The sequence below is a fragment of the Chenopodium quinoa genome, unplaced genomic scaffold (assembly GCF_001683475.1).
Source record: "Chenopodium quinoa cultivar QQ74 unplaced genomic scaffold, ASM168347v1, whole genome shotgun sequence".
NCBI classification, from domain to species: Eukaryota; Viridiplantae; Streptophyta; class Magnoliopsida; order Caryophyllales; family Amaranthaceae; genus Chenopodium; species Chenopodium quinoa.
The window spans coordinates 2,714,961-2,736,050 of record NW_018745063.1 but is presented as its reverse complement, the minus strand read 5'-3'; the positions used below and the strand labels follow the sequence as shown (position 1 = coordinate 2,736,050).

General features: G+C 37.5%; 1 protein-coding gene across 1 annotated transcript; it reads right to left on the bottom strand.

Moving 5' to 3' along the window:
- Nucleotides 1-11,676: 11,676 nt before the first annotated feature.
- Nucleotides 11,677-15,174, bottom strand: LOC110709267 (pentatricopeptide repeat-containing protein At5g03800-like). Its single transcript, XM_021887480.1, has one exon. It carries the CDS (start codon nucleotides 14,943-14,945, stop codon nucleotides 12,273-12,275), a length of 2,673 nt encoding a protein of 890 aa, XP_021743172.1. The 5' UTR covers nucleotides 14,946-15,174; the 3' UTR covers nucleotides 11,677-12,272.
- Between the last annotated feature and the right edge of the window lie 5,916 nt (nucleotides 15,175-21,090).

Below are 21,090 nucleotides of genomic sequence, written 5' to 3'. Positions count from 1 at the left end.
ACGCAATTAACATAATTAGGATGTAAATTAGTGATTCGGATTAGGGTTTATGGGTTCAAAAAATTTAGGAGTTTTGATTTTAGGGTTTAGGGGTTAAATTGAGTTCTTCGTTCCGGTTATTTTGACTTTGAGATTGAATTCAATTGCATTTTAATTACTAATTAACCATTGTAATTGGTAGGAGCCATTGTAATTGGTAGGATGTCTAAATTTGGGGGTTTTGATTTCTAGGGTTTAAGGGGAAGTTAATTAGGGCGGAGAGAGAAGGTAATTAGGGGAGTTAATTAAGTGGGAAAAGTGAAAAAGTGGGCCATTAACGTTTTTTTGGACGGAAAACGTTGATACAAATGACCCTATCTTTAGGGTAATTCTAGACAAAATTTCCTTAATTTTACAATTCAGTTTTCGGTTTAATTTGGATCCAATTAGAGTCAATCTGATTCAATCCGAAAATTCGAATTTTTAAAAAATCTCAATCCGATCCGATTGAAAGTTAGCTTAGGATCCGATCCGAATTGTTAATTCGGTTTGGATTGGATTGAATTTCGGTTTTAATCCGAATAATGGACACCCCTACTCACGTCTAACATGAAACGACCAACCAACAAAATCTTAATAAGAATTGAGAAAGAAAATATCATCCAGAATATTATCCAAATCTGTGAAGAAAGTTAAAGCATGCATACCTAGCTTAGTGATTAGGCCTTGGCAATCCGATTCGAAGACAACCTTCTTGCAGCCATACCTCTTTCCTAAACGGGCAACAAATTGCAAAGCCATATTATATGCTACATCAGGAGACCAGTACCCACGCTACCTTCGAACTCTAGTAAAAATCACCACCCCTTTCGAGTTTCGGGCTATTGCACCTAGTCCAATGCAACCTTCAACACATAGGCTAGTGTAGACACCTAAAAATGTCTCCCCAAAACCAAACCCGATGATGAACAACCTTTCACCTCCATTATTGGTGGGGTTGAGTATTTAATCTTTGGAGTGTTTAAATCCATGTTATATCCAATACATTTCATAAACAATCCTATTTCTAGCTCATTTCCCTAAACCATAACTTACTTTCCACTTTTCGTGTCCACATCACAAACCCGAGAGAAACTGATTTTTTGGCCTTCTAATTTTGATCCAATTATTATATGGTTGGATAGGACTTTTAATAAGCTATCCAAAAATATATCATAAGCCCAATTTCGATTTAAAACGAAGAAGATATGAGCAAAATACTAAACTTGGCCCAAAACCGACACCCTTCTACTAAAACGATCATATCTTAAAACTTAAAAATTATTTTGACCTGATTCTAATTGGGTTGGAAAGTAGATTTGATAAGATTTCCAATGATATATTATATGCCTTATTCCAAGTTACGGATCAAAAGTTATGATAATTTTAAAAACGCGTAAAAACTGAAATTACCGCGCACAGTGTTAAAGCACCGTGTCACAGCAAAATCTGACATGGCACGGTGCCTGGTGCCATGACACGGTAATTTTCAACGTGTCACGGGGCCACCATGGCACGGTACCAGTTGCCGTGACACGGTATTTCTCACCGTGTCACGGTGCTTTTTCTACCATTATTCTCACGCACTTTTTTTACCGTGATACGGTGTAATGTACCGTGCCGCGGTAGACACTACCGCGTCGCGGTGGACACTGCCGTGTCATGGTACATGTGACGTGTCATGGAATTTTCTCGTGTTTACTCCGCATAAAACCTAACGCTTTTTTATACTAAGCTGGTCTGTTTTTGTCCCGTGTCACACCAAAGTACCCCGTGTCACGGGAACTCTTGCCATGTCACGGCGCATTTTTCCGTTTTGCGGCAGTTATTTGTAGGGTTTTTTTTTTATCTTTTTAGGGTTTCGTGTGTTCCCTCTGCTCCTTTTATTTATAAATACCCCCCTCCTTTCTGCAGTTCGGGGGCACCAAATCATTCTCTCTTCCTCTCTTTTACACTGAAAATCATTCTCCTCCCTCTCTCATATTCTAAGCCTTAAACCTATATTTTTAATTACACCATTTCTTCCTTAAGCACTCCAAGGAGTCCATACTTGACCCGAGGTTCCGTCCTTAAACAAAGGTGTGAAAGATATAATTAACTGAGGGTTTTGGACCAAATCAACTGTACTTTTAATTTAATTTAATTTCAGTTTTATTTATATATTTTTATTGAAGTTACTAACAATTTATTCATGATATAGCAATTTAAAGGAACACGCGGAATGTGAGTAATTAATTAATTTAATTACTTATTTTTATTTCTTAATGCTAGTATCATGATTAGGGTTATAATTTGATTTGACTAACGATATTATTGTTGAATTGCTTTCAACATTAATGTTGATTTTATTATATTTATTATGATCACCATATTGCATGTTTAAAGGGATTATGTAATTGAAAATCACGCTTAATAAGATAATTTGGACAACGGTTAGGTTCCTTTAATCTTATTGTTTTAATCAAGTGATCACTAATATTTTAGAATTATGTGTTGTATTAATATTCAACCTATTTAGCATAATAATAGTTTGGAGCGAATTGAATATTTGTTTGTATGCCTATGAGATCTCAGGAATCACTTTTCACAATAAGAATCGAGTAGAGGCCAATACGGGTGAATGTGACTCCATAACTCACTTCCTACCATCATCCCGATCCTCCTTTCGTGGTTCCTAACCATATGGAGTTAGTAATCTCATGGATTATGAATGGGGTGTAACCTTCAAGGGTCAATTGTTGTTGCCTTCGTTGTCCCTTATTCGTGGTTGCCTTTTTATGATCCGTGAACGGTTTACAAGTTCCTTAAAAACTTGTTGGCGGCTCCCTACTTTCCTTGTCCCTAATCGTTGTCCCTTATCGTATATGTCAATTCTCACTTCCTATGAGTGCCAAGCATATTCACAACATGCTTAACGTTGGCGCACTTCAAACGACGCCTACAGCTAGCATCACAATTTATTTTAACAGACTCACCTGTAGGGGGGGGGGGGGTACCATTTCTTTGGGTTGCGCTTGACTGTAGAGGGCTTAGTTGATCCATACACCTTGGTTGTATAAGCATTATGGTCTGCCACAAGACAGCTTGTGCGAGCAAGAGTGAGGGCATGGTGGACCTCTATTATAACTGAACACTTTCTCGTTTCTTTAGTTCCATATTTACCACATAAGAGCCATACATTTTTGGCATTTGAGTGCATCCACCTTTCTCCACGAGGCCAGCAAATCAAGAGAGTTCAGGGAGCTAGCATGTAGGACCAACTCCTCACACTCAATCTCTGTCCATTGATAAGATACGGCAGCACATTCAAAAAGAGCATGTTGTTGTGTTTCGCAAGAAAAGCACCAGGAACAACCATCATCTTCAATAATATGCCTCCTCTTAAAAAGTGCACGAACCGGGAGACAATTCGTGCTTACTCTCAAAAGAAATTGGCGTACCTTAGGAGTAGTATCAAGCTTTCACACATCAACCCAAGCTTGGTGAAAATCGCCTAGATTGCACGACTTCCCAATAAGTAAGCAAATTTTACAGGATAAACCCCGTTGTTAGAGAAATCCCAGGTAATGCAATCATGAGGCTCACACAGGCTCAATGGAATAGCCATAATGCACTTTTTGTCACGAACGCTGAAATTTTCCTCAAAGATCTCAAAATTCCATTGCTTGGTGATCGGATCCATAAGATCATGAACCAAGGTCACCACATCAGATCTTGCACTAGTTAAGAAATGACCCTGCTCATCAGCCACCCAAGGGTCCTCCTACACTCTTATGCTAGCCCCGGTTCCCACTCTCCAAAGTAGCTCTTCTTTCAACAAGCTTTTCGAAATCCAAATGCTACTCCAAGAGTAGCTTCCACCTGTTCCAAGATGAGAGTGAAAGTCCAAATTGGGGTAGTATTTGGTTTTAAAAATATGTGCAAACAAAAGAGTTAGGGGCGTGAAGAAGCCTCCATGCTTGCTTCCCCAATAAAGCCATGTTAAATACTGCAAGTCCTTGAAACCAAGGCCACCAAGGGATTTTGGAGCGCACATCGAATCCCAACTATTCCAATGCATTCGACCCCATTACTAGAATTCCCCGCCAAAAGCGAGCAGTCATAAACCTAATCTCATTCAAAATACCCATGGGAATTCTATAAACCCCCATAAGATAAGTCAGTATAACCTGATTTACTTCCTTAATGAGGACTTCCTTTATGGCTCGAGAAAATAGCTTCTCCTTCTAACCTACATTTTTTTCCAAATACAGTCTTTAAGAGCGATGAATACAAATTTCTTCGATCTCCCTACAATTGTAGGAATTCCCAGATATTTCTCATGAACATCGACTTTCTTCATTTTCAAAAGATTCACCAAGTCCAATTGCTTTAACTCACTGACACCTTTGCTAAAGGACACCTCTGATATTTCATAATTGATTTTTATGTTCGAAAGCTGCTTCGTACAAGTTGAGTATATCAACTATCTTTGAGCATTATACTCGATTGTCCCTATCAAGAGAAAGCTATCGTCGACAAAAAGAAAGTGAGAAATACTCGGGCCACTCTTACTTACCCGAACCCTGTGGAGTTGAGAATGGACTCAATTCTCACAACAATCGCCTTCGACACAATCTTGTAGACAACATTACACAAAGTAATCAAACGAAATTATGTTAATGTAGTAGGTGACTTAATTTTCGGAATGAGAGCAATATTGGTTGTATTCACAGCTTTTGGAGAACAATACCATGAAGAAGTACAGACATGATTTGCCACTTCATCACCAAAAATATGCCAGAATTTGTGGAAGAAAATGGCATGAATACCGTCTAGTCCAAGGTCGTTATTTGCAGGGATGCATTGCTGAGACGACCTCATAAATTTTGTGCTTTGTACATGGGCGGAGTAAGAAGGCATTATCATCCGATGGGTGGGAGTAGGAGAAGAGATCCTGATAAAATTCTTGAATAATTCCTTCAAAATCGCCCTAATCATTGCACCATTGACCCAACCTCCTTATTCATCAAGCCACAATTCTCATTTTTTTTTCTTTCTCTCAAATGCCTTATGATGGAAATATTTGGTATCCCGGTCACCATATTTAATCTCCGAAACCCAAGATCTCAAATACCAGTAGGCTTCTTGTTTGTTTAACAAATCATCCATCTTCTTCTCTAAGGAGGAACAAAATGCCAGATTAGAGTTGTTAGCCAGAAGACCTTGTGCATCTTTGAGGAGCTTTTCTATGTCATCAATCTGCTTACCCAAGTTCTCGAATTTTTTCAAGCCCCATCTCCTCAATGACCCTATCATGGCATCTAGTCGGTTTAGCATCGGCAGACTTGATGAGTCCTCCCAAGAGCTTCGAAATACAACTTCACAAATGGCGTCAAGCAGCCACCCCGTTTCAAATTTAAAGGATTTTTTCACCCCTCTTTCTCTTTCATTTGGGGCGCTTCATATGAAAAAAGATTAGGGCATGATAAGATTTTACGCGAACCAAATTCTCCACACAAACTTTGGGAACATATTGCACCAAGACTCATTGCCACAAAATTTGTCGAGTCTTTCCCGAACAACTGTATCCTCTTCATTACCCTTCTCCCAAGTGAACCAATGTCCATCAAAACCCAAATCCCGCAAATTACAATCATCGAGAGCCCTCTGGAAATCAGGAATAGTTCTACGATCTGCAACTGCACCCCCTCCTTCTTATTATTGCATAATATTTCATTAAAATCATCTTCAACAAGAATAGGACCACTACACAAGGAGCGGAGCAAACCCCAAGTTTTGTATTTATTAGCAGATTCTAGCCAGCGAAAAATAACAATGAAATGCCATTTAAGACCCTCGACAGTGGTAACATCCCCAAAAATATGATTATTCGAAAAAGAAACAAGAGAAAAATTAACATTAGTACTATTCCAAAAAATACATAGCTAAGTCTAGACTTTTTACTTTCTGTCAAAACATTATCTATTTTAGTTTCGAAAAGAAATACAAAATCAGGGGGAAGAGATGAGCACCACTTACATAGCACTCGAACTGCCTGAGGGTTTCCAAAGCCCCGGCAGTTTCAGCATAAGGTATTCATGGCTCTTCGCGAGGATGGATTTGCCCATGGCCCACTACTGAGAGACCCTTCACGTTCAATGAGTTCAAAACATCAATCTGTATTCTCTTCTTGCATTTCAGTGAGTAATCAGCCTTCCCTACCATAGTGTCAAAATGCCTTGATATCGTTCGTAGACTTGGTCAAATTTTGGTCAGCTTGCACACCATTAGGCATCATATTTCGAGAGTCATTAAGCATTTCCTGGTGCTCTAAACTTGAGTAAACTATAAATACAATCCCTAACGTTTGGTATAAGTTTGGTTTTAGTCACTCATGTTTCAAAAGTTTGAATTTGGTCCCTCTACCACCACTTTGGGTGGTTACTTGGGTGTTGATTGGACCAAACATTAGGGACCTTTGCTTCTGACTAGACCAAACATTAGGGACCTTGATTGTTTTTGTTTTGGAATTTCTTGCGGAATACATCAAACATTAAGGACTTCTAATGATATCATTACCACATATAACAAAATAATAAGCTGTTAAAACTTTAGGGACTACAATAAATGTCCAATGGAATTTTTAATAGCAAAATAATCAGAAATTCAACTGCTACTAATTATGTTAATTTACAGGCCATTCTCACCAACCCGCTTTTTTTTTTTTTTTTTTATCATAAGTTAAAAGTGTCCCAAATAGCAGCTTCCGAGTAGCTCCCAGGGGCCCAGTTTCACTACTCCAAGTTCATTGTAACTCGGTCTGGGGGTTAAACTTTATCGCTACCGTGGTTTGAAGTCGCAACCTGTGGTTAATATTTAGAGTCCCTGACCACTGGGCTGCTGAGTTAATCACGTAAAATTTATGCGTTGTATAATATAAACCTATTTTTCAGATTTCTACAATATAAAAAACCAATCAGTTTTTCAACTGTTGGAACAATGATGCATAAAGTATTTTATTCGCAACTTATAAAGAAGTACTCAAAGTTTGTTATCGTGCACATCATATATCCTTCCGTGTTTATAGAAACATCAAAACAAAACAGCAACTAGAACCTCATCAACAAGGCCAAACATAAATATTACCATTAAAATATGACAAAGAAAACTACATATTATCAACCGGAAAGCACCCTCAATTAGATTTAGCTCCATTGGTATCTCCGGAATCATAACAAGGTAAAAGCAAGCACAGATGGAAGTGTTGTCAAAGTTTTTACAACCACATAAGTGTATAAAATAACACAAACATAGGGCAGCCACAAATATGACAGAACATTTTTCTAAGAGAACATACAATATGATAATGGTGTAAAAGCCTATAAAGATGGACAATAGCAGTGAAAAGGTATGTAATTAAGCAGAAAGATTAAGTAGAGTTGCAGCAATTATTTAAACCCCTTTGAAAAGCTGCTAAATCCCAGCAGTAAGCCAGCAACAGCCTAAAATTCAGCAGTAGGTGCAGCTTCAAATTAGGAGGAATGAGCGTCCTTTTAACTTAGCATCTAATCCCAGAAACGCCTGTTTATCTAGGTTAATGCAAGTAATTATACAAAAGGCTTTACTGCTTTGCTGCTTAATGAGCAACTGTCTGTTCGTCACTAAGACATATAATCATATAGTATGAAGCAGAGAGCGGAAAATACGCATATGAGGTGGAAATGTAGATAAATAACCAGCAGCCCAGCACAACCATGGAGAGGTAGATGATAAGCTGGTGATGACAATGTTGATATAATCTGCGAAACAACAGCTGATAATAGAGGAAAGAAAACTGGAACCCCCCAACCCAACATAAAAAGTTGAAAATTTTAAGAAAAAAGGACAGCAAAATGCAAGTTTACAGCTACAACAACAATATGTAACCTTCAATAAGGCTTGTTGTACATAAGGCTGCATCCACTGCGTAAAATGCTAGTTTACAGCTACAACAACAATATGTAACCTTCAATAAGGCTTGTTGTACATAAGGCTGCATCCACTGTGAGAGAGTATCATCAATGAGTATAACAGGCTGGACGAAGATCTACAAGATTCCAAGAGTTTAATTATGAGAAGGAAATCGTTTTATTCACTTCTAAATTTCCATGAGAAACATTATAAAAAATTTAAGAAAAACAACATTCAATCAAGAAACTCAAAAAGTTTGATTGCTATGCATGGATTTGGACATCTAATGTTACGAAAGCATGAGAAAATGGGCCAAATATTAACTAAAGCCGTGAAAGAATTTACCAATGATAGTTTTATTATAAACAGAATCTCTGTACATCAGATCTGATAGCAGCAACATAATCTTCACTTTAATAACATTCCATGTAGTGCATGGCTTTCTGAGCGTTGCCCAGTTAATATGCAATATTAACAATGAGCGTTAATATAGTGGCAAAAACGCAATAAAAGAGCTTTGCTGTATTATTTTAATATTTTATTGAATTGGTGGTGTGTTGGCACTTAACTCTGACGTTAGTCAATGGTTAACTTTATTTTTGGACCCCGTTTTGACTTTCATTTTGCCATCTTCATCATTTGCCAAAAACCGTTATTTCTCTTCCGCTGTAGTTCTTCAATCTCTAGCAAAGTCGAGGGAGTGGGTGAGACGAAATTCAAATATTGATGTTGATTTTACGCTTCCTGCTACTGCTTCCTATTGATTACAATTACTAGCAACAGAAATTAGCTGATACAAGCAACAGAACTTAGCTGAATCCAATCACTACCAGCTCCTTATTTCTATATTCTAATCCACTTACACAAACATCATAGACTAACTGGTATATATACAACTTCAATGTATTACTACTTCACTGTATGACTAGTAATATGTAAATCTAGGGTTTCCGCAATTTAAACTCATATATCCCGTTCAAAAAAAAAAAAAAAAAAAAATGAGACAGAACAAAACTGGAAAACAGGTATGTCTGGTTGTTCTGACTATTAAAACTAAAGGGTCCTCTGAAGCGTTGCTTTCATATTTTGTTAACCCAAGGAAAAGGTTCTAAAAACATTCCAAGTAGTTTTCATTAGTTCATCATATAATCGCAACTGGTGCATCTACAAGATCACTGTGTATCCTAGGGCTGTCGAGGCCTAAGCGCCTGATGTGGACCTAATATTACCCAATCATTCTTCAATCTTAGTGTACCTTTTACCACATTTTAAGGGTATCTTTTCACCATATTAATTATAATAGACAAATAAGTCCTAATATTCCTACCTAAAAAATTCTTGATATAACTAGTACTATACTCCATTCACCTGAAGGTTGAGATAAAATGAGCTTTGTCTGATCTAGTCAGTCCTAAAATGCTTTATTCTTTCTTACTGAGACAGTAGTCTGGTACTCTGGTCTAACTATAAGTTCTCCAAAGTCATAAACAACAATAATATAAATTTTATATATTTTTTTTTTACAAAAGAAAAAAAAAAAAAAAAAAAACAGATCTACTCTAGTCCAGTCCATCGGATACACAAGTAATTTTTTATGGTCTACTGTGACCTGATTTAATATTTAGTTTCGTTGGATAAATTTCGAAAAAAAAATGTAATAAAGATGTGAACCAATACAAAGGAGCATAGCATTAAATATTTGTCCGCTCTTCCCACCCCCTCCAACCCACAGAAAGAGAAAGAGGCATCTAAGATAAAGGCGTATAAAGAAGGACCAAGATAGGAAGTTTCACAACTAAGAAACTATGTGTTTAAAGAGAATTCTTTTCAGCAAAAAAAAAAAATAAAAAAAAAAATAAATAAAAAAACCCTTTGAATAATATCCTCAACCATGAAAATTTCAGAATTGTAGAGCTATATGGACTTTAAGTTACAAGATAACTAACCTGGCAACAATGCTTGTATAAGAGATAATGTCAACCAAAAGTTAGTAGCACTGCCTGCCCGCTTGCTACAAAGCAACAGCTGTTGATGCACTTGGTTAAGACATAACAGAAAGAAAACTAAATGAGCTGAAGTACACTTGTACTTCTGATGCCAACTCAACTGCAAGGCACAAGCATACAAAACATGAAAAATTCCCTCCTCTATAGCTAGGATTCCAGTCAACAACTTTAATGAGAAATTGGTCTCCAAAGTCCAAACAGCTCCGAATAATCTGATAAAAGCACCACGATATGGATTTTGACCCTGGTGCTTCAGGCAGAAAGAAATTGGTCTATGGCTAAAAAAGATGCTTCTTGTGCTGATGTTGTCCCTGCTAGATAATGGAGAATCTTTGAAGCCTGAAGAAATTAGTTCAAGAGACCAGGATATTATGCTATATGTTGTATATTAACAGAGACAAAACTAAGCTAAGCTGATGTAAATGAAGAGCAGGGAGATGAGGAAGGCAAACCATCTCTCCCACATCTACATAATGGCTTGGATGCAACAAGCAAACAAGAAGACGAAATCCTATACCACTTAGTACACAGCTCCTAAATCATTATGTGCAAAAGCTTTCCTCGGCAACATAGATATCTGGACGAAATACAATTGATCTGGAACTTGGTAAAGGTAATGATGACATGCTGTGTATTACAAACAGCTCAACTATTGGTATTGTGAAAATGAATAAATAGCATCAGATTGTTAAACAAGATTAAAGAGGCCCATTTATTATTTCAAGAAGAAAATGAGACAAAATAATTCAAAGATAAGATACATAATTAAAAAAAAAAAAAAAAAAAAAAAAAAAAGGTGTTGAGCTATCTCAAAATTAAAGGAAACAATTAGAGCTAGCACTGGTTGACTATTTCTAGAAACTTCAGAGTCTACACCATTTCCTGAGCATCTTGCGGGTTCTAATAATCATCAGTAAGTAATCAGTTGAATAAGAAAAATATCCTGTGAAATAATATGCCATGGAAAACAAAGCCCATAACTAATTGCCAGATAGAGAGGAGAGGAGAGGAGGGAGGGGGGAAGGCAGTAGCTCTGTATTTACATGTAAAGCAGTTTAATATGCTTACCTACAAGAGTTTAGAACACAACACACAACATTTAGCATTATACATCAGGACTAGTGTGTTTATGACAGTTAGTGTGCATGGCCATGTTAGCTGTACCAACTAATTAAACAAGGACAAGAGAGATTGGTAGATAGAAGAAACATTGAATTTGCTGCAGCAAATTCCCCGCCATGGGCATTATATATCTTCTTGGGAGGGGGTTGAGCTGGAGCTCCTTACTTAGTGTTACTCATCATCCACAACTCCAGAGACATTGTATAGTGAATAGTAATCAGAAAAAGATATGTATGCTCCTTGTTGACCCAATATTATTTACAGCTGTCACAGAGCAAGTAAAAGTAAACAAAACGAAATTTCATTTTGAAAAAGCCATGACCAACTCAAGATATTCGTGAAGTAAGTCTAAACAGTATTTTGATGCCGTATCCTGTGACAGGTCAGTTTACCAACATTAAGAGATAAGATCAAGAGTATCTGATGGTAAGCCAGCAACAGCCTAGAATTCGGCAGTAGGTTGCAGCTTCAATTTAGGAGCAATGAGCACCTGCTTTTTAACCCATACAGCAATATGTTTGCTTAGTTTTACACTTCCAGTGCAAATTTGATGTGTAGAGGGGTATGCGGCACAATCAGTATGATCAGGCAAGGAGCAGATAAGAAACTAACAGCAGATTTTTAGAAGCTAATCAAGCATAACCCTAATTCAGCAGCAGGAACACTTAAATTAGAAAACTCAACAGGAGATAGAAGAAAAAGGAAGTTCCAAATCAGAATCTAAACATGGAATTCAATATGATGCCTGTGTTTTGATTAGCAGCATTGCATTACCAGTCACCAAGAAGTAAGCACCACTAAAGCAAGAAATATTGAAAGGCTAATTCTTTAAGCAAGTGTGAAGATATTGAATGGAGGTGACAACAATATGAAAGTCAGGAGACACATACAGGGAGAGGGTGGCAAGACTACTGAACTAGTCACATATGCAGAGAGAATTCTTCCGATGAAAATAATGCAAAAAGAATGTGTACAGCTGGAAAATAATGTAGGGCAATAGTTTTTTGCAGTACTGTGTAAATTTGTATTATATACCTCAAAATTTCATCCTCCTACTATACTTTAGTTTCTCCTTCAACATGTATATACATTCAGCCATCTCAGCTTTTGAATATATCACATACAAGAGCTTTGGACTTTTGATCCTCCAATGGTTTGATAAGCAAGACCATATTCAATCAGTGCATGTACAAGTTACCAGTGATCTTTACATGAGCACTTGCCATTAGAAAAACAGTGAAAGCCTGAGGTGTCTCTAACACATATCTCTCTTCTAGTGACTCTTGATACATACTTTAAAAAGTTATGGCAATCGCCACATAAAAGAACATTCTTTGTAACTCTAATAGGTCTTCCTGGCGTGGTCATCAAAAGGCCATATGTCACTGCTAGTTTTGCACTATGATAGAACAAGAATTCCTTCTTCTGGTGCTCCTCCACTTCATGAAGAACAAAGTTTGTATCAGGCACATATCCAGACTTTAAGCACTCCAAGATCAGGATCTCCAATCCACTATAGATGTCTTTTGATTGAGGATGACTCTTATCTCTGGTAAAAAATGCATGCACCTTGTTGTTATGAGCAATCCAACTACGTGCTGGATGTTTCCTGATCCCTTTCCTCCTCATTTCATCCCTAACCAATTCAGAGCAATGCCATCTACCAGATGCAGAGAGCAAGTTTGATATGAGTATATATGTAGAAGGATCCTCGGGCTGCATATCTAGAATATGTTTTGCTATTCTCTTTCCAGCAATCAAGTCTGAATGAAGATTACAACTATGAAGCAATGCTCTCCAAACTGAGCTTTTTGGCTCAAAAGGCATCTTAGATATTATATCCTCAGCCTCCTCAAGGAAACCCCATTCGCCTAAAACGCTAACAAAGGAGGCATAATGTTCTGAAGTAAGTTGAACATCATACTCCCTCGTCAATGAGAAAAACAATCTCCGGCAATCATCTAGCATATTCAACTTGGTATGCCTGTAAGAAGAAATTACTAGAATAAGTGTAACAGAGTCAGGTCTTATGTGTTCCCTCTTCATCCTCGACCAAACAGCCAACACTTTATCACCCTCTCTTAGGAGAAGGTGGCCAGCAATCAAACAATTCCATGACACTACATCATGCATGGGCAAAAGATTGAAAACCCTCCAAGCATCTTCCATGTAACCACACTTTGAGTACATGCTGATGACAGCATTACCTAGCCTTACATCATACAGATGTCCTGATTTTAGGGCATGGCAATGCATTTGCTCTCCCATCTCATTAAATCCTAGAGTTCCACAGATACCAAGTACTGCAGTTGCTACAACCTCATCAACTGTCAGTGCTTGTTCAGATTGGCCCCACTTGAACAAAGTCATTGCTTCTTCCGGCTGTGCATCTCGAGCATATCCAGAAATTAAAGATGTCCATTTGATTGAAAGATTTTGATCATATTTGCTCTGCTGAAACATCTTTTGAGCATCTGTCATCCTCCCACACCTTGTGCACATATCTACTAGAGCAGCTTCGATACAAGCATTTGATTTACAGCCAAACTTAATCACAAAGCCATGTATCTGTTCACTAATTTTCTTTTCTCCAAGTAAACTACACGCGCTAATAACACTTGTTAGTGTGTTTTCTGTTAATTCAACACGACGGTTAACCATTTCACAAAACAGAGATAAAGCTCCAAAACCCTCTGAATTCGAACAAAGCCCTGCTAAAACGGCATTGAAAGTGACAGAATTTCTCTCTGGCATCTTCATAAAAATATCCAAAGCTAATTCAATCATTCCAAACTCCATATAAGCGGTAATCATAGCTGTCCAAGAAATGACATCCTTGATAGGCATTCTCTCAAACAAAGCCTGAACATGTTTAGCAGTGCCACATTTCGTGTAGAACCCAATAAGTGAATTACTAACACTCAAATTATTATCAAACCCCATCTTAAGTGCATGACCATGGATTTCTCGCCCCAAGACTCGAGCACAACTCCCAGCACAAGCACTTATAAGGCTCGAAAGCGTGATATGGTTAGCCCTAAACCTATCTACTCTCACCATTTCATGAAACAATTCAAAAGCCCTATCATACATCAGTTCATCCACAACACTAGATATAACAATATTCCACGACGCAATATCTCGTTGAGGCATTTCATCAAACACCTGGAGTGCATTATCCAAAAAACCACACCTACTATACAACCCCATCAAAGAATTTGCAACATAAACAGAAAACAAATACCCTAATTTAACCACCAATGAATGAATCTGAAACCCCAATTGCAACCCAGAAATTCTAGAACAAGCAGTTAAAAATGCAACAAAAGTAAACTCATTAGGCTCAATACCTCTCTTTCTCATCTTCATAAACAACCCAATTGCATCAAATTCATACCCAGATTTCGCAAACCCAGAAATCATCGCAGTATAAGAAACAACATCAGGATTCGACATCCCTTTAAACACAGCAAAAGCATCATCAAGCAAACCCAGTTTAAGATAAGCAGTAATCAACGAATTAAGCAAGTAATTATCCTCTCCCAACTTCAAAATCAATGAATGAACAGCTATAACGAGCTCGGCATCGGCGTAACGCGCAGACAATTTGAGCAACTCGAGGCATTTCCGGTAGAGAATTTGAGCGTCTTCCAATGAAAAAGGTTCAATTTCAGTGTTTTGAGAAGAAAATGGGAGATGGGGTTGCTGGAAAACAGGTGAAATTTGTGAATTAGTGAGGAATTGAGCAGCAGAAGTTGCAAAAGTGTTGGATTTGGAGAGAGAAATTGAAGAAGAGTGAATGAGTTTTGGGGGGAATTGAAGAAGAGGAGAGAGAAAGAGCTGAGGAGGAGAAGAAGTTGATGCCATTAATGGCGCGAACCATATCCTCTTGGTAGATTGAAGGGGGTATGTAATGTTGGTTGCTCTGTTTTCTGTAATGTTTTTTGTGTTATCCAGAGTTGTTTGAATGTCAGGAAGGGAAGTGTTTTGGTGGATGCAGGCTATGGGCCGGGTCTGGAAACGGGCTTGGTACGGTTAAGGATTTTAAATTGTGCTCTGTAATAAGTTTTGCAGCTAAGATAGATGTACCCAGAAAGACTTGCGTGACCTGGTCCATAATAATATTATTATGGACCCGAGATTTATAAACACGCAACTGTCATTATATTGAACATAGTGATCCCTTATTTTTAACATAGTAACCTTACATTAAATATAGTAATCTTTATTAAAACTTGTATAACATTTAATATTATTGTGAGTTTGAAATATGACGATATGACCCTAATTTTAACATAGTGACCTTTATTATTATATAAAATATTTCATCAAATAAATTAACCTCTTATAGCCTTTTTTTTTTGGTAAATAAAGGATTTTATTACCAAAAGTAAAGAGTTACTACCAATATGAGTAGCAACTACAAGAAATGAAAGTTCAGTATATGCCCTCTGGCTGAAAAAACCAACAAAACCAAAGCCCAAAGGCAAAACAAAGACAACAACTACTCATTCCTAATCTAATTAATCACATGCAAAACTATGTCAACCTATTTAATTGCAACAACAATTCAATCAATCAAAGATCATCAACTAGCACAAACTATCAATCAAGCATGCTTCCCCTTCTACCTAGCAACTAATCTACTCACTAATCATGATGTAACTCAAGAAAAAATCACTAGAATTAGCATTGATCATCATTCTAAATCAAAATCAAGAGAAAGCAATATCAACTACAATATCCAACTAAAATCCAAGCAATACTAACAATCAAAGATGAAACTAAATCAATCAAGTAAGAGATGAACTAGAAGAAGAAAATCTTACTAACATTAATGATTGAAAATGAAGAAATCCAAGCTCAAATGATCCAATGTTGAAATACAAATCCAAATCCAAGTACTTCTCTCTAACTTCTCTCTAATTTCTCTCTCTAGAATTAAGCAAATGAAAATTATCTAAAAGTTAAGTTCAAAAAGGAATTACAAGTGTATTTATAGGCAAAGAAGAAAAAAGGGATTCCCGTGCCCTCTCCAATAAACCCTGCGCCCGCGGAAAAATGGGTACGGAACCCATTAAAAATTCCGCGGGTCTTCTAGCAAGACCGCGGTGAATCCCCTGCTCCCAAAGGATGATCAGAGGGCCGCGGTCTCTCTGGTACGAGCGGGCTCTCCAATCTTCCCGCCCCCGCGGCAAGCCCGCGGCCAGACCGCGGAGAGTTCCTGGTCGAAATCTGCCACTTTTGTGCAAATGAGCCCGCGCCCGCGGCCTTTATACCCGCGCCCGCGGCAGACTGGCAGGGCTTGATGCCCTCTCTGAGCCCTCTCCAAGCCGATTATTTCCTCCTTGCTTAGTCATTATAGCCCTACTTGATTCCCTTGCAAAGACAAATCCTAGATACCTACAAAAACAAACAACGAAAAGGAATAAAAGGGAAAAAGAACCAAATAAAAGGAAAACACGAAGAAAACACGAAAAACACAAGGAAAGAAAGAAAGAAAGGGATTAAAGGAAAAAAAGGACCAAAAATAAGATAAGAAAGCATAAAAAGGAAGATGAAATCATCCTAAAAGACTACCCTATGAGTGCCATAAATGACACTCATCAAGTACACATCATAAACTAATTTTGGTAGTATTACTTAAATATGGATTATGATCTCGGAAAGAATTTAATTAAATAATCATATACTGAACAATATTTTTGGATAAAAGTTGGGCATTTTGCCATTTGGGTAAACTAGTCAAATGGGTGTAAAAGCTATTTGGCACATATTATAAAATGGTCCATATTTAAGCATATCAATTTAAATATAGTCCATACTTAAATTCAACCCATATTGAAACAAATGGGTCTAAAATGGGTGTATAAGCTATTTGGCCCATATTAAAATGTTTATATTTAAAAAACATAACAATTTAAATACAATCCATACTTAAATACAACCCATATTTAAACAAATGGGTCCAAAATGTAGTCCAAAATGATGTGAAATCTTTTTGCCCATTACAATGGATATATAAGCCTACAATTACACAATAGCCCATTACAATTACACAATAGCATAAAACGCCCCATATGACCACCACATCAGAACTCAAATGAATGGGTTGGAGGTTACACCTCAATCACACGTTTATATCGTTTCCTTTTCACGACAGTATCACCATCCTTTGGTGCGCGCTTCCTGTTTCCATTACTGGTTGTAGTAGCCTTGCCTCCGTTACACCTCTTACCGCAGTTTTTGTTTCCCTGAATTCATAACCCAAAAATAAAAGACAACAAAATCATTACCTCAATACAGACACATAACACACACTAACATAAACATAATAAAAAAAAATTAACAAAACAACTAACTTGATTCTTGGGAAGCACATTTGGAACTTCATGTCCACGTGAAACATTTTTGTTGGTAGCACCCGATTTACATTTAGGAAACTTGAAACCTGTCTCTGCCAACGACTTGTTCCTACTTCCCTTAGGACGACCCCTTGGCCTCTTCAAAGACTTTGGATCCTTCACAATATTGGTGTTGTTGGACTGAAAACATACCTCCATCAACGAAGGGAAATATGATCCAGCAGCCTCATGCCCTATCACAAAACCTGATGTAGGAGTACTGCCATGTTGTTTCTGTTGACCGTTAGATCCAATTTCAGATGGTGGAGGTAATTTTGAACAGTCAATTAATTGTTTGTTCCTAAACTTCTCCCTGCTTTCCTTGACATCAATTTTTAACTTAGCTAAATTGTTCATAACAATTTCAACTGTTGCATCATCGGCCGTAGCTGCATCGTCAAACACGGCCTCATACTCAGACAACATCAAGTTGAATCTCTTCACTTCAATACTTTTGGTGGGGTCATGATATGGCACTACGACCCGGACATGCTTCCTTGGCAAGTCTTTCCTCCACCGATCAAGGATGTACTTCTTAGGCAAATCATTGACGTAATTTTGATCAAGTACACGAATGCAGTGTTTGCAAAGGATGCCAAATATTTCAAACTTGCAACAATCACATTTTACTTCTTTTGTGACAGAATTAAATGTCACAGAGTACAATATTCTCATCTCCGTTAGTTTTTCCTCGCTACAACCTTCGGGAACAATCCAGACCCTATCCTCCATCACATACTCCAAATTAGTTTCATCTATTTGTCGATGAAAGTGATGAACAACGTACAACATGCGTGCGCACTCCTGTTGCACTTCTTGAAATTTTGCATCGGTATACAGTTTTTGGAATAACTCTTCAAGCCTAAAACCACTAACTAGCCTCCTTACATACTTCATCCCCTTGTCATCTGCAGTTGTTTCATCTTCGACACGCTTCTCCATAGCTTTGCAATACTGTTGTGGAAAATCAAATAATTTGGTTTTCCTTGTAACAAATCCATCAAAAAAACTGTTGATGCTTTCCACCCGTTGGGTGGTCTTCATACCTGCCCAAAAATAATATTTCATGAAGGCTGGCACCCACATGTGTCTCTCATCATACAAACCCTCCAACCAATCATTTCCCTCAAGGTCATACTCTTTCATTAAAGAACACCAACTACTTTTAAACTCTTCCGTCGTAAAGCTCTCGTATATGACAGCCTTTAAGGGATTTTTGAAATCATGGTATCTGCTCAAACATTACAAAATTTATGAAAAAACCTTGACATAAATGTAATTGATATTTGATACATGTTAGATCAGTAGGTGTTTCTAGGTTGAGTTATAGAGAGCTGTAAAAGCAATGATTCGATTAGTTTAGTACCCGAGTCCCCACACAATCACCAAGAGCCACACAAGATGGACCAGTGTATGGTAAGCTATAAAATATCCACCATTAAGGGTCTAAATTCTATAACAGTTCAATATGCTTCATAAAAAAAATTAATATTATTATTGAATAACAAAAATTGTTTTACAATCTTTATAATGGCATGCTTTTTCATCATGATTTTATTTATTTCCCAATTGATATTTGATACATTTAGATCAAGTTCAAGATTAGCCTCCAACAAAAAATGTATTTCGTTGTAGTTCATTCATTTATGTGTACTTAGAAAAGACAAAGGTCAGATGCATGTTCTTATTTATGTATTAGCAACCAACTATAGCAAAGAATATAAGTAACCAGCAACCATATAGGGATAATCAATTTTAAACTAAACTAATAAACATTAAAACATACACAAACAAGGATAAGTGAACAACTTACAACTCCAGCTTCCCAAGTTTCTCTGGCAGTTTCTTCAAAATATGCCAAATGCACCATCTGTGCCTAGAACCGGGCATAACTTCAGCCAATGCTCTACGCATTACAGGTGCTTGATCAGTAAGTATTGCCCGGGGTGGTTTGTTGTTCATGGCCAACAACCACTGCTCAAACACCCATGTATAAGTCTCTATGGTTTCATGAGAGACAAGAGCACATCCAAGCAGGATGGATTGGCCGTGATGGTTGACCCCCACAAAATTAGCAAACGGCAACTCATACTCGTTCGTCAAGTATGTTGCATCAAAGCAAACCACATCACCAAATTCCTCATAAGCAACACGGCTACGAGCATCAACCCACATAACGTTTTTCAATCGACCCTCTTCATCTAACCGAATAGCATGATAAAAATCTTGGTTGTCCCGTTGCATGTATTGAAAGTACCTCATCATGGCTGCAATATCTCCACCTTGCATTTTAAGCCCCCTCTCCTTGTGCACCTCATGTTGAAGGTCCTTAACATTTGGCATGTTTTCAACACCGCCTTTATCCACAACTAAGCAACCATGGATCTTTTTAATAGGAACCCCTACTTCATAATAGTTGAGGCACCTTCTCCTCAATGTAGCGGTGTAATTCTTCATACGGTATTCTTTGACTAATTTAGACAAATCAGGGTTCACCTCATGCACATGATTCAACTCAACCTTTCGAACCTCCCAAGAACCTTCTGCAGTAACACCAGCATATAACATTGCAAGGCAAAAGCATTTTTTGGACTTCCTTTTCCCACTAACAAGCTCATCCTCACCAATTACACCATTCACAACACCTCCAGTATCACCCTCACCCATGGCCTTTGCCCGTTTTTTTACTTCCCTTCTGACCCTGAGGTTGGGTGCACCCCAACACTCACACCTCCAGTACAACAAAGCTTTACATTCTTGTCTTTCTTAGACGAAGACCACTGACACCTAGTCACCCCAAAACCAACTTGTTCAGCATACTCTTTATAATACCTTTAAACATCTTCCCAGCTTTTGAAAATCATACCTTACTTCGGAGGCTTTAACACAAGGACACCCCTATTACTAGAATGTATGGTGTCAACTGTTTGAACAGTACCAATGGGTGGTGACATAACAGCAGTGCAAGTTTCTACAGAATCTGGAACCAGTGAAGTTCCACTCTGGGGAGTAATGCATTTATTTTCAAGATTCGGAACCAATGGGGATGTAATAGGACTGCTACAAGAGTCATTTTTCATAAATGCCATAGAATCACTCAAATCACCATCAATTGCATCCATTTTTTATCCTACATTCACAAATAAACCATAACTAAGAAACAACATCAAATCCACACTGCAATTGCAGACCAAAAATAAAACAACATAAAATTCAGCTACAACATCTAAACAAAATTGAGGTAATAAGTGCACAATCAAACATTCTTCAAGTGCTTAAACTCAAGCACACTAAAATGGAGTACAAAATCAAACCAAAAGAAAATACAATGCAAACTCAAGTAATTGAAACACCAAATCATTATGCAATTGCAATGGAGTGCTTGATAAAACTAAAATTGAATGCAAGCTAAGCTCATTAAATCACAGAAAAAACCTCAACCAAAACAAACGAAACCAATTCAGCTAACTATAGTAAACTCTAACCAAAAGTAACCGAAACCAAACTCCAACCAAAATCACCATCAATTCAGCGATTAATTCACCAAAGAACCCCAAAATCAGCAATTTTAAACTTCAATCAAACAATTACAACCAAATATGTCCGAA